This window comes from Lutra lutra, chromosome 5, assembly GCF_902655055.1.
Source record: "Lutra lutra chromosome 5, mLutLut1.2, whole genome shotgun sequence".
Taxonomy (NCBI): domain Eukaryota; kingdom Metazoa; phylum Chordata; class Mammalia; order Carnivora; family Mustelidae; genus Lutra; species Lutra lutra.
The window spans coordinates 51,349,162-51,362,504 of NC_062282.1; the positions used below are offsets into that span (position 1 = coordinate 51,349,162).

At 39.2% G+C, this 13,343-nt stretch overlaps 1 protein-coding gene and 1 pseudogene across 6 annotated transcripts in view; both read right to left on the minus strand.

Annotated features, from left to right (window-relative positions):
• Positions 1 to 395: 395 nt before the first annotated feature.
• PWWP2A (PWWP domain containing 2A) overlaps positions 396 to 13,343 on the minus strand; it is a 37,082-nt gene continuing 24,134 nt past the window's right edge. For 2 of the 6 annotated variants that reach the window (XM_047729181.1, XM_047729189.1), the window contains exon 4: positions 396 to 453. Coding sequence is in view for 3 of the 6 variants with exons in the window: in XM_047729189.1 (XP_047585145.1) it covers positions 440 to 453 (14 nt within the window). In the remaining 3 variants the exon portion in view is untranslated. Of the gene's footprint in view, positions 454 to 1,969; positions 2,127 to 2,796; positions 2,917 to 10,040; positions 10,874 to 13,343 lie in introns of those variants that run through there. The other 4 variants (XM_047729185.1, XM_047729187.1, XM_047729182.1 and 1 more) reach the window with 4 other exon arrangements.
• LOC125101351 (uncharacterized) lies at positions 12,122 to 12,239 on the minus strand (annotated as a pseudogene).

A 13,343-nucleotide genomic window follows, 5' to 3' on the forward strand; every position in this document is an offset into this window, starting at 1 on the left:
TATCTAAATGGATTAACAAAACCTTGGAGAAAGCACAAAATTTTAGTTTAAAAAATAATTCATCATCTCTGTCATCATCCCATGCCTTTTAGGCCTGTCTAAACTGTACTGAAAAGAACTTCACATTCAGAAAAAGTTACGGTCAGGGATTCTTGATACATAAGATTCAAGTGAGTTCTCTGCGTGTTTCGTATCACTTTTCTCCTCCTCTCATGCATAACTTATTGCAATAGTTTTTTATAAAATATTCCCCTAATACCTTTTCTTCGGTTTCATATAGCAAACTTTGCAAGTGCCCCTTTATAGACTGTTGGTTTTAACCACTGCCTTAACATTAACTTCTTAGTGCAGCTTTAAAAATCTGAGTCTCCAATGTCATTCAGTCCTGATGCTCTGGTGTGGTGTCATTATGGGACCGGTCCATGAAACCAGCATCCTGCTAATGTCTTTGTGCTGAAATACAGTAAAGAAAAGGAAGAAAATGTAGTTAAGCACAAGTAAATAAGAGAAAAATGATGTCCTCGTTCTTTAAATTCAGCCCTATTTATGGGGTCACACTTGTTTCTTAAAATCAGCTAAACTTAACCAACATTTGAAAAGACAATTTACTTCCACTCTAGACCAGCAGAAGCATTCATTTTATTTCCAAAGTACAACTGGCCAAATTCCACCATAAAACTGTTGTCACCTTCACAGAGTCAAGCTGCACTTGAGGTTTTTAAAAATCCTTGTTGGTGAAGATTTGCCTAGTGAGGGTCTCTATGCTGCCCACCCCCTTCCGCCCCGGCACCCACATTCACCTCTGGAAGTCCGCGCCACTGCCAAGGGCCGCTCTGAAGCGCCAGTGGCATTCCAAGCAGGCTGAGGCCGATTCACATACGAAACCAAGCCAGGCACAGGTCAGCTGCTGACTGTACCGTCTGCATATGTACAAAGAGCAAACGGGGGGCGGGGTGCCTTCCCCAAGGTCGACACACCAGAAGGCATCCAGAGCACCATGTTGCTACTGGAAGACAACTCTGTACACTAGACTGACCAATGTTGTCCCTTATTACACCAGCACACCGGATCAGGAACAGAGGCTCTCTTTACCATACCTCCAACAAGAAGCAAGACTGAGCAAAACATTTATAGAGGACAAGGCTTAGAAAAATTACCGCCAGACAGCATGACCGGAATTTCTGCCCAGCGTCATCAACTTCCCTTTAATACCAAGTGGTAAGAACCCCACTGCAATCTCTATCATCCTTGGTTAATGCCTCTCGGACCCAGTAAACTAAGTGCCAATAAGAGTTTAAATTCCAAAAGAAGTGATCGTGGAGAGAATGAGGATTATTTTTTTGGTCAAACGTATTTTTAAACCAAAGATCTGTGGCGTGTTCAGTGGAGTAATAACTGACAAAATAAACACAGAACGCAGAAAAAGAAAAACCACCCCCGTCCTTCCCGATATTTAACTTCCAAAGATTTCAAAAGTCTTTGCCATTCTTTGCTAGAACTCTTGATCTTCTATTAGCTTCCTGGGTTGCCTTCCCGACTTACTGGATCAAGGCCTATAAAACACAGTAACGGGGCATTCTGCCATGTTTTTCTCATGCAATAGCTAGCTGTAAATACCCCACACATCAGAAAAGAAGGTGAAGAGTCTTTGCCTCTGAAGAAATAGAATGCTTAACACCTTTAAATTTGATATTAAACTAAGAAACGTTTACTTTTTAAAACTAGTATTATAATACTCTTTAGACCCACACAGAATTTTGGAAGTAAACTGAAAGAAAAAAAAAAAAAGGTTAACAACCAATCCCATACATAATTCCATTTCTTTTTATTTATGACTATTTGGCTTCAACCTTAGTGAGGCCTATTCAAGTGGACAAGAAAGCCCAGGGTTGAAGGAGGTCTTACTATTCCTGCGAGAGGTACAGAGAACTAAAACACCATTCTCTCAAGAAATCATAAGGGTAGCTACCATCTCTATAGTACAGCTCAGAGTCCAGAATCTCCCAGCCTCAATCTCTGATCCCAACTGTGCCATTCTGACCCAGCTTGCAAATTACAGCTCCTGTGTTGTGTCAAGGCCCAACCGTGGCTCTTCGCTAGCTGCAAACACCACAGGGTTAAATAGCTTAATTCAAGGAAGCAAAAAGAGATCATAAGTTCAAAAGCAGCACAACAGAAATCCTTGAACCTTTCCATCAGTGTAAGAGCCCAAAATAAGCCTTTAAGGCGCTATCCAAAGAGGTCTCGATAAATGCACTTTATTAAAGAAAAAAATTACAGCCCCTCTGAGTTTTGACTTTTCTAATGTAAATGACAATGGTTTTGAGGTTAATTCACTAAGAAAATATATATATATTCACATATGGATATATATATATTCTTATATATACACACATTAAGAATGACTAAGAAGTGGATATAAAAGTGACAAAGAAAGACTGAGATAGTGAAAAGATAAAGAAATCCACTATCTGACTTCCCAGGGAGACGCAGTTGCTATTTGACATAGTTCTACAATCTGATACCCAACTTTCAGCACCCTAGGAAAAACTGTCATTTCACAGAAGCTCACAGGAGGCTAGCTCTACTATTTTTTTTTCTTTTTAGCACAGTTGAAAGTTATTTTCACTCATTACAACTGTCACCTACATGAGGTACACCCAGCTACCAAGGTCAATGAAAACTACAGAAAAAGAACTAATGAATTCTTTTAGGTCTAGCCTCATCTACTTCAGAATGATTAAGTGATGACATGATGCCCTCTTCACTTTGTGGCAGGGCTCAACACAGACAGACCTGCCCGTCTCACTGTTAACTTCAACGCTCCCAGTCTGAATCCACAGTGGTCTGTCAGACACTGTAAGGGAGCAGCAGGACTCGTCACTGTCTGATGTAATAGCTGCCATTTGTTGAGACCTATGGTAGAAAAAACCCAAGTTAACGAAAGTAGAGCAGTCATTTGAGTTCTTTTAAATCCATTTACCAAAAAATTTTAAAAATAAGACCAAAATGCAGTTGAAATTTCATAATGAATGTATTCCAGATAACTTGCTGACTTCACAGAAGGTGAAGCTTGGGTTACTAAAAGAGAACAGACTTGAGGTGTGTGCACACCAGCATTGGCCAGGAGAGGGCACTCTCTGGCACAAGTCAGTTCAGCAGCAAAACACCTTGGGGGGTCCACACTAAGATGCTAACTCCCACATGATGTTCCAGCTAAAAAATTCCTTCTAGCCTACCACTGAGCTAGGGTTGGAGTGGTCCTGATCTTCGCAGTACATGGCGACGGCTGAAGTTGTCATCCTTGTCCATGTCAGTCACTTCATCAATGAGCTCAAAGACCCTATCTTACAGAATGACCAGAAAATATCTGAATTCTTGTCTGCTTTGCAAATACTCAGGGCCTGACCTTCCTGTGTGAGACAGTACCTGCTTGAAATAAGCTTGGCAAGATAAGCTTTCTCACTTGGGCTTTCAGAACAGAGACTTCAAATACAAAGAATAATTCAAATGAAGGATTGCTGTTTTAAGCCTTAATTTTAACATATTTGCTTGTCGCCTTACTCCCTTATTTCAAGTAAAAACAATTCACATCAGAGTAATCAACTCTGGGATCACTGATTTAGAGGATTTTTAGTCCTTATAATGAAATAATTATTTTTAGAATACTAAGGTACATCAAAAACAGTAACATATAATCATAACTTTTTTAAAAGACTTTTCTGACATTGAGAAAGAAATCTCATACACGTGATCTATAAAAATAATTGCTTCTGAATTTTAACTCAGAACAATTTTCTTAAATGAGATTTAATGAGGTTATTCACCCTTTTGTTCATGGAAAAACTTAAATATACTATGTAAGTATATCTTACATACTTAAATATACTATTAACTGTAACCCAGCAGCAATCACAGAAGGAAAAAAAGTAATCTGAGTGCATGAAACAATTTAACTTTGAACCTCTCCCTCCATAAGTAAAACTTGCTAGGTTTCAACAATCGTTCTAAATCTCTTCGGGACGGGGCAGGGGGGGTCGTGTGTGCTGGGTGGCTCAATCGGTTAAGCAGCTGCCTTGGGCTTAGGCAATGATCCTAGAGTCCTGGAATCAAGTTCCACATCAGGCTCCCTGCTGAGCAGGGAGTCTGTTTCTCCCTCTGCCTCTCATCCAACTTGTGCTCGCTTGCTCTCTCTCTTGCTCTTAAATGAATAAAATCTTTAAAAACAAATAAATCTTTAAAAAAAAAAAAAAAGGAAGAAGGTCATGCTCTTAGAGCAAAGTTCAGCATTAAAAACTAAAGAGTTAAGATTATAAGATTACAGACATGTACCTGTTATCTTGCCGAACACTCTTATAAGTTTTCCCTCAATACAATGTAGTATCATGCAACTTGTTCTCATTCTGGTTTCCTAGCCCTCGTGCTATTTTTCTAACCACTTACTCTAATAAGGTTTCAATAGTTCTTCCCAGCCTACCAAGACGCCCCTCCCTGCTGGATTCCTTGATAAAAAGTTAAACTAGGGGTGGCAATCATAGGTTTGTAATCAACAGCATCTAAAAATGAGCAATGGGTAAAGAGGACTACCTTCTGGAAAATATGGCCACAATGCACAAAGATCAAAGCCTTAGAATGTGTATTTCCCTCCTAACATGTGAAAACAATCTACTCAATCATACCAGTAGCAATAAACAATAAAAAAGAATGTTCAACTTAATATCCATTTTTTTGCCACTTGGCAAAAATCACTAAAACACCAGGATCCCAAGGGAATACAGCATTTGTACAAATCAGCTAATTTATGCAACTTAAAGACTGACAGGCATAGCTGTGTGCTTCTGATCCCTTTGTAAAGCTCTCCTAAGAGGACCTCCACTCCACTGAGCCCCACCAGTGCAGATATATCTCCTGCCTCTGAAAGGATGTGGGATGCGCCAAGCAGAATTCTGGGATGACAACTGGTCATTAGTACTTAACGGTCTGAACCAGTTACTCTTCCTCATTCATTCACAGGCAGACATCATTTCTCCTTTGTCAGGCCCTGTGCTTGGCATAAGGGAGAATAGAAACAGTAGAGGAATAGATTGGAGTTTATGCAATACATAAACGAATGAGACAAGAGCTGAAATAGGAGGTGAATATAATGTTCTCCCTTCACTATAATCCCCATGACCTCCAACCCAGTGCCCTCCACAAATGCCGAATAAAGTTAATGCATTCTTCTAGATATTTATGAACAATCATACTACAATTATTGTAACCTCAGATAAGAATACATTATAACACTTTTCATTCATAAGGAGTATACGCTGCACAAAGATAAAAGCTACCAGGGTGAAATTCCTATGCCATACACAGAAAGTGGTGGTCGTGGCAACAGTAGCAAGTTATTTCTCTAGGTCTTATGGTAGGCATATACTGCTTTAAATATTTAAGTTCTCACAATTACCTTATGAGCTACTATTATTTTCCCCATGTCACAGAGGGTGACATTGAAGTAACCCAAGATCACACAGCTAGCTTGTAAGACGCAGATCCAAATCTGCCCTTGAATCTAGGAAGAAATCTGCTCAAGACCCTGTCCTGTACTTTCAACCATGTACCTAAAAAGTGAGAAAGAATGATTCTTTGCTCAAGGCGCCTGGCTGGCTCAGTCGGAGCATGCGACTCTTGATCTCAGGGTTGTGAGTTTTGAGCCCCACATTGGGTATAGATTACTTAAAAACAAAATCTTAAAAAAAAAAAAAAATTCTTTGTTCAATAAAAGCCTGGTATGGAGTACTGCTGGTCACTGGCAAGTTATATACCCCTAAGTATCCATTTCTGTATTTTACACTCAACAGGAGAACCTTGACATTCCTCCAAAAACATTCTCCCCAGGCAAGCAAAAAACTTTGTTTTACTAGGGAAAAATTATATCCCTTCTAGGCTCTTTCAGTAGCTTTTTTTTTTTTAAGAATTGGGGTGCCTGGGTGGCTCAGTGGGTTAAAGCCTCTGCCTTTAGCTCAGGTCATGATCCCAGGGTCCTGGGATCGAGCCCTGAGTCGGGCTCTCTGCTCAGCGGGGAGCCTGCTTTCCCCCCTCTCTCTCTGCCTGCCTCTCTGCCTACTTGTGATCTCTGTCAAATAAATAAATAAATAAATAAATAAATAAATAAATAAATAAATCTTTTTTTTTTTTAAGTTAAAAAAAAAAAAAAAGAATATATTGGACACAGGGAGAGCATACAAGCGGGGGAGCAGTAGAGGGAGGGGGAGAAGCAGGTTTCCTGCTGAGCAGGCTGCCTGAGGCAGGACTCAATTCCAGAACCCTGAGATTATGACCTGAGCCAAAGGCAGACGCTTAACTGACTGAGCCATCCAGGCACTCTCTTTTTCAGTAACTTTTAAGTGAAACTTTGCTGGAGAGAACTAATGAGGGACACTGCAAGTTACAAAGTTATCTTACACATTTCTTTTTAAAATGCCTTTGCTAAAATATGACACACATTATAAGTTTGTAGTTTAAATGAAAAGGGGAAAAGTGTGATAGTAACAGCTTTAGCTGTAGCATATGTGGTTTTCCTTCTAGATAAAGGCCCTAGGGTAGAAAAAAGTGAGCTTTAAATCATAATTTCTGGTTAAGACTTAGATTTCTAAGTCAGTAGTAAGAAGCTGTCACATTTTTATGATATAGGGAAGATTCCATATTTAAAATATGGCTGTTTTCATTTTTAATGAGGCCTTACAGAACTATCAGGAATTTGAAGAGCATTTTAATTCACATTTAAACCAAGTTTTAGGGGCGCCTGGGTGGCTCAGTGGATTAAGGGGCTGCCTTTGGCTCAGGTCATGATCCCAGGTCCTGGGTTCAAGCCCCACATCGGGCTTTCTGCTCAGTGGGGAGCCTGCTTCCTCCTCTCTCTCTGCCTGCCTCTCTGCCTACTTGTGATTTCTCTCTGTCAAATAAATAAATAAAAATCTTAAAAAAAAAATTTTTTTTTTAATAATAAATAAATAAACCAAGTTTTAAGGGGCGCCTGGGTAGCTCAGTCAGTTAAGCTTCTCTGCCTTCAGCTCAGGTCATGATCTCAGGTTCCTGGGATGGAGTCCCACATTGGTCTCCCTGCTCAAGGGGAAGCCTGCTCCTCCCTCTGCCTGCCACTCCCCCTGCTTGTGCTCTCTCTGACAAATAAACACATAAATCTTTTTAAAAAATAAATAAACCAAGTTAAGACCAGGTATCTTTTAACTGATCTTTTTCAACATCTAAGTTTTTTTTTTATAGATTTTATTTATTTATCTGACAGAGATCACAAGTAGGTAGAGAGGCAGGCAGAGAGAGAGGAAGAAGCAGGCTCCCTGCGAAGCAGAGAGCCCGATGCGGGACTCGATCCCAGGACCCTGAGATCATGACCTAAGCCGAAGGCAGCGGCTTAACCCACTGAGCCACCCAGGCGCCCCTCAACATCTAAGTTTTAAGAAACTGCTGCACAAATAAAAGTGTCCAAAAGGAGAAAACCCGTAAGTTTGACAACAAGGTATTAAAAGCCATCTAATTTATTCAGTGGAAAAATGAGAATCTTACTCAGAAACTCAGCATTCTGATAAATCCTTATAATTTTTGAGTCTATGTTTCTTTTCCTATACACCTCCCACAACCAAACTTAATTTGTGCCAGAATACATCTACAAGAAAATTCAGGTTAAGCAATTACTTTTTTTCCTAGCGATTAGATACATTAAAATTTAACATGATCCATCCCAAGATGGATTTAAAGACATGATATAAAAATAACTTAAGGTACGTCCCTGTGTGGCACAGTCAGTCAAGCTTCTGACTTGGTTTCAGCTCAGGTTGTAATCTCAGGCTCATGAGATCAAGCCCCAAGTTGGGCTCTGTGCTCAGCATGGAGTCTGATTGAGATTCTCTCTCCTCTCCCTCTGCCCTTCACACTCATGCTCTAAGTTTTAAAAATAATAATAATAATAATTTAGGGATGCCTGGGTGCCTCAATCGGTCAGGCGTCGGCCTTTAGTTCAGGTCATGGTTTCAGGGTCCTGGGCTCAAGCCCTGAGTCAGCTTCTCTCTCTGTGTAATCTCTCAAATAAATCTTTTTTAAAAAACCAATTTATCATTTCCTACCAGAATGTCATAGAAAGATAATCTTAGAATTTTATGTCAAGGAATATTTGTTTTCTATTAACTATACGGACATTAAAAGTGAAAAAAGTGAGAAACAATACACAAATTTGAAAATACGGCAAAAAGTATGATGGTGTGTAGGTAAGTTCTGGAAGCTAATTAATTCCATTACTAAAGTAATTTAAGTGGTTTCCGTGTTCATAAAGCTGCCCAAAACAATTGTTTTTGTTACTGGGAGGGGGTGGTTTTAACTTAAAATCCACTCGGTAAGGGACACCTAGGTGGCTCAATTGGTTGGGCAGCTGCCTTCGGCTCAGGTCATGATCCCAGCATCCTGGGATCGAGTCCCACATCGGGGCTCCTTGCTTGGCGGGGAACCTGCTTCTCCCTCTGCCTGCCTCTCAGCCTATTTGTGATCTCTCTCTCTCTGACAAATAAAATCTTTAAAAAAAAAATCCACTCATAAGAGACTTTAATTGGCAAATATAATCACACTAACTCACCTAAAAATTTTACCAAGAGGCAGTTGAAGCAGTTACAGTTCTTAAAAATGGGGTGCCATGGGGCACCTGGGTGGCTCAGTCTGTTAAGTGTCTGCCTTCAACTCAGGAAGTCATGATCTCAGGGTCTTGGGATCAAGGCCCACCACATTGAGCTCCCTGCTCAGCAGGGAATCTGCTTCTCCCTCTCCCTCTGCCTGTTACTCTGCCTACTTCTGCCCTCTCTGCCAAGTAAATAAAAAAAATCTTAAAAAAAAAAAAAAAAAAAGAGGGGCGCCTGAATAGCTCAGTGGGTTAAAGCCTCTACCTTTGGCCCGGGTCATGATCCCAGGGTCCTGGGATCGAGCCCCGCATCGGGCTCTCTGTTCAGCAGGGAGCCTGCTTCCTCCTCTCTCTCTGCCTACCTCTCTGCCTACTTGTGATTTCTGTCAAATAAATAAATAAAAAATCTTTAAAAAAAAAAAAAAAAAAGAAAGAAAAGAAAATGGGATGCCATTAGCATTGCATAGGACTGCAAGCGGATTATGAAGGAATCCTGGAAGCCAGGCAGCCCAGGTGCATGTTCCAATCACAGTGCTTCACCAAGAAAAACACTGTGACTTCACTTCCAAATACCTTCTAGAACAGTATCAGCCCAAATTTATTTTTTTTATTTTTTTTAAAGATTTTATTTATTTATTTGACAGATAGAGATCACAAGTAGGCAGAGAGGCAGGCAGAGAGAGAGGAGGAAGCAGGCTCCCCGCTGAGCAGAGAGCCCGATGCGGGGCTTGATCCCAGGACCCTGGGATCATGACCTGAGCCAAAGGCAGAGGCTTAACCCACTGAGCCACCCAGGCACCCCATCAGCCCAAATTTAAAAGATTCCTATCAAAATCCAAATTACAGACGGAAGGATGATGACAGGTGCATAACATGTCAATGTACTTAATGACACAGAACTATACACTTTGTAAAAAACAGCTGAAATAGTTAAATTGTATATTAGGTGTACTTAACACTTTTTAAAATACAAAAAAAAATTAGTGTTCTATTAATATGACAGGAAGAAATTTCCACCTAAAGTCACAAGAAAAGGAAAAAAAAATCCTTGAGTCTATAAATATTAAGTCTCTTGAGCAAAGAATAAACAAAAAGAGTTGAGCTGTTTCTCCTCTGATCTTAGTGTCGACTATCCATGGTAGAGCCACCACGACATCCTAGAAAAATGAAAATACAGAAAGCATCTATACCACTAGGACTTTAAACTTTCTATTCCTTTATTCAAAACAGCACAAGAGCATATTAATTGCTAAAGCTTTTTTTAAAGATTTTTATTTATTTGACAGGGAGAGAGCACAGGCAGGCAGAGGAAGAGAAGATCAGCAAACTCCCCACTGAGCAGGGAGCCCGAAGTGGGGCCTGATCCCAGGACCCAGAATCGTGACCTGAGCTGAAGGCAGACGTTTAACCAACTGAGCCACCCAGGCACCCCTAAAGCTTTCAGTTTTAATTCTACATAGTCTGTCCAGTGAAGGCATACTGTGAGTATATGCAAACTGTAGATACAGAATATGAAGAGCCTATTAACTCAGAACCAGGTAACGGTAACTGATTCAGCTTCACTGTTTTATTTTCTCCTGGCCACTGGCATGGTACCAGCCTCTTCTTTTCTGAACTGCCTATATTGGGCATTTCAATGAGAGACGGTCTTAACAGCCACCATGCTAATACAGTGTCAAGGCAAACGCTAAATATGCCCCAACTTAGAAATAAGGTCTTCAATCTCTCTGGCAAATTCCCAATTGGAGGCCTTCACTGGGCCCAAATCAAAACAATATCCTGAATCAAAACATCTGATCAACTTTTCTAGACTGTCAGTCCCTTCTCTGCTAGGAGTACTAAACAAAAATGAACTGATTAACACAGAAAAATTCACAATTTAAAAGGGAAAAACCTAATTTTAAATCCAAATTATAGATTTAAGGTACAGGCATACCTTGTTCTACTGTACTTCACTTTACTATGCTTCGCAGAAACTGGCCCCCCCCCCTTTTTTTTTTTTAACAAATTGAAGGTTCAAAACTTCAGTGGCGGAAGTAACTGCAGATGTGGTGGAAACAGCGAGAGAACTAGAGTGGGAAGTGGAGCCCGAGGATGGGACTGAAGTGCTGCTCTCTCGTGAGAAAACTTTTAATAGAGGAGGAGCGGCTTCTTACGGATGAGCAAAGAAAGTATTTCTTGAGATGGAATCTACTCCTGATGAAGATGCTGTGAAGATTGTTGAAACAATTTAGATTTAGAATGTTACATCACCTTAGTTGATAAAAAGCAACAGCAGAGTTTGAGAGGACTGACACCAGTTTTGAAAGAAGTTCCTCTGTGGGTAAATGCCATCTAACAACACTGCATGCCAAAGAAACAAACTGTTCATGAAAGGCAGAGTCAATCGATGCAGCAAACTTCACCACCATCTTATTTTAAGAAACTGCACAGCCACCCCAAACCTCAGCAAAAACTACCCGGATCCAGCAGCAGCCATCAACATCAAGACGAGACTCTCCATACCAGGAAAAGATTACCACCCACTGAAAGCTCAGATGGTTAGCATTTTTTAGCAGTGAAGTTTTTTTTTTTTTTAAATAAGGTGTATATATATATATATCATTTTTTAGACCCAATGCTACTGCACAGAGACTGCAATATAACTTTTACATGCACTGGGAAACCAAAACATTCAGGACTCCCTTTACTGTGGTGGTCTGGAACCAAACCCACGAGATCTCTGAGGTATGCCTGTATTTCCAATACCCAAGTCAGCAATTCTATGTAAAGGAATCCTGTATGTAGGTGAAGGAATGCAAATGTGTATCTTTCCTTCAACATAACCAATATTAAGTACAACCTGCTCAAAACAAAGGTGCAAGTCAGTATTTTCTATTAAACACTCAGAGGCACCAAGATATACATTTGATTTTAGTTGCACTTTCATACTGCCTGAAGTCTGTCTTCATATCTATATTCTTGTCTATTCTACTTAGTACTAATTTAAAATTACTGTTTATACAATTTCCCATCAAAACCACATAGGATATATCAAGTCATGCAAATGGGCTCCAGACTATGAATTTTACTTTCTCCATCTCACTGACCTCTTTTATGTCTAGTTCCACATCTAAAATGAGTCAAAGATATCCCTTTCAAATGAACAGTCAGCATTCTATTCAAAAGATTCTGGGAAACTAAGAGAAAAATACTGATGCTTTAAATTTCTGAGCAATTCTAGAAATAAAGACCTCTCTGGCTGTTACAGCTCTTACTTTCACTTGGTTGCTCCCCTTGCTAATCCTTTTTTTTTTTTTTTCCTTTTAGATCACTGGATATTTGGCCTAAACCTAGTTTTCTCTCTGCAAAAGGGTAAAAACATATTTGGTTATCGCCAAAGAATAAATGCCTCCTTTCACCACTTTAAAGGAAAATAGCTACAACTAGCCAATTCAACTCTATCTCCTCCATCTGCAGTAAATACTGGATAAATTTAGCTGCTTAAGAAATTTCTATTTGGCATTATTTCAATTAGCAATAATCGCGCCTCGGATAAACCTCATTGGCTACGATACTGCCACTGCGCAAAGCTCTATTTGGCATTATTATGTAGAGAAGTTTGATCACTATGTAGCATATCTGAAATTAATGTAATATCATGTGTCAACTATACTCAAGTTTTTTTTAATTTCCATTTTAATAAAACACTAATATGCGGCTATTGGATTAGTGCTTAGAATATGTAGATTTTAAGATTAAGAAATTCTTTGAAACTTTTCCTTAGTGAAACATCAGATGAAATATGCCAGACAGTTTAAAATGGAGGGATCATTTGGCTGATTTAATTAGAGATCATGCACATTTATGATTATGCTTCAACCTTTCCCTTAGTGATATGGACTATATAAAACTGAATGTTATTTTTGTATTCAACAATCATGACTTTATCCCCACCCCAACCAGGGCTTCCAAAACAAATGAAATTTGGTTTATGCCACCAGAGCACATTTGCCAAAGCACTTATTAGCGATATCCACTGTGAAACCCACTATGTTAAGATAAAACTCACCTGGATCGTTACATGAAGCCTTGGAATTACATTATTTTAAGTGACTTTTTGCTCCGCCTTGCTTATAATCTTTCTAAACCTTAGATTTCAAACTCAGAAATATCTGAACAAGTTCATTAATCTGAAAAAATACTCAATCTTTCAAGATACTTCCTTAAAACCCCTCAGTCACACCATGAACATCTTTCAACCTGTTATAATCAAAGAATTTTAAAAATAGTATAGTTGTTTCTGTTTGCAGGAAAGAATATGTTCTACTCAAGTGAAAGACATTGTTTTTTTTCAATTGTGTGTTTAGTTATAATCAAAAAGCATTGACTGAGTTCCCCAGAAGAAATTCTACTTGCTTTTGCAGAAATCTGTACATAAATCATAAAAGCCTGTTAACTTTAAGGAAGCAGACAGATTATGGGTTTTAATCTCCATTAATCTGTTCATCATTTAATTCCATAGGTAACTAAGACATTTCAAATTGGATTACTTAGAATTACACAGAAAGTTGCTCTCTTTAAAATTTTCAAGTTTCCAAAGTGTCAAACTGATATTCTATCAAAATTCAAAAGGTAAACACAAAAAAATATGAAAACAACTTGAAAAATCTTGGGATAAACTTGCCTCCACGGGCAA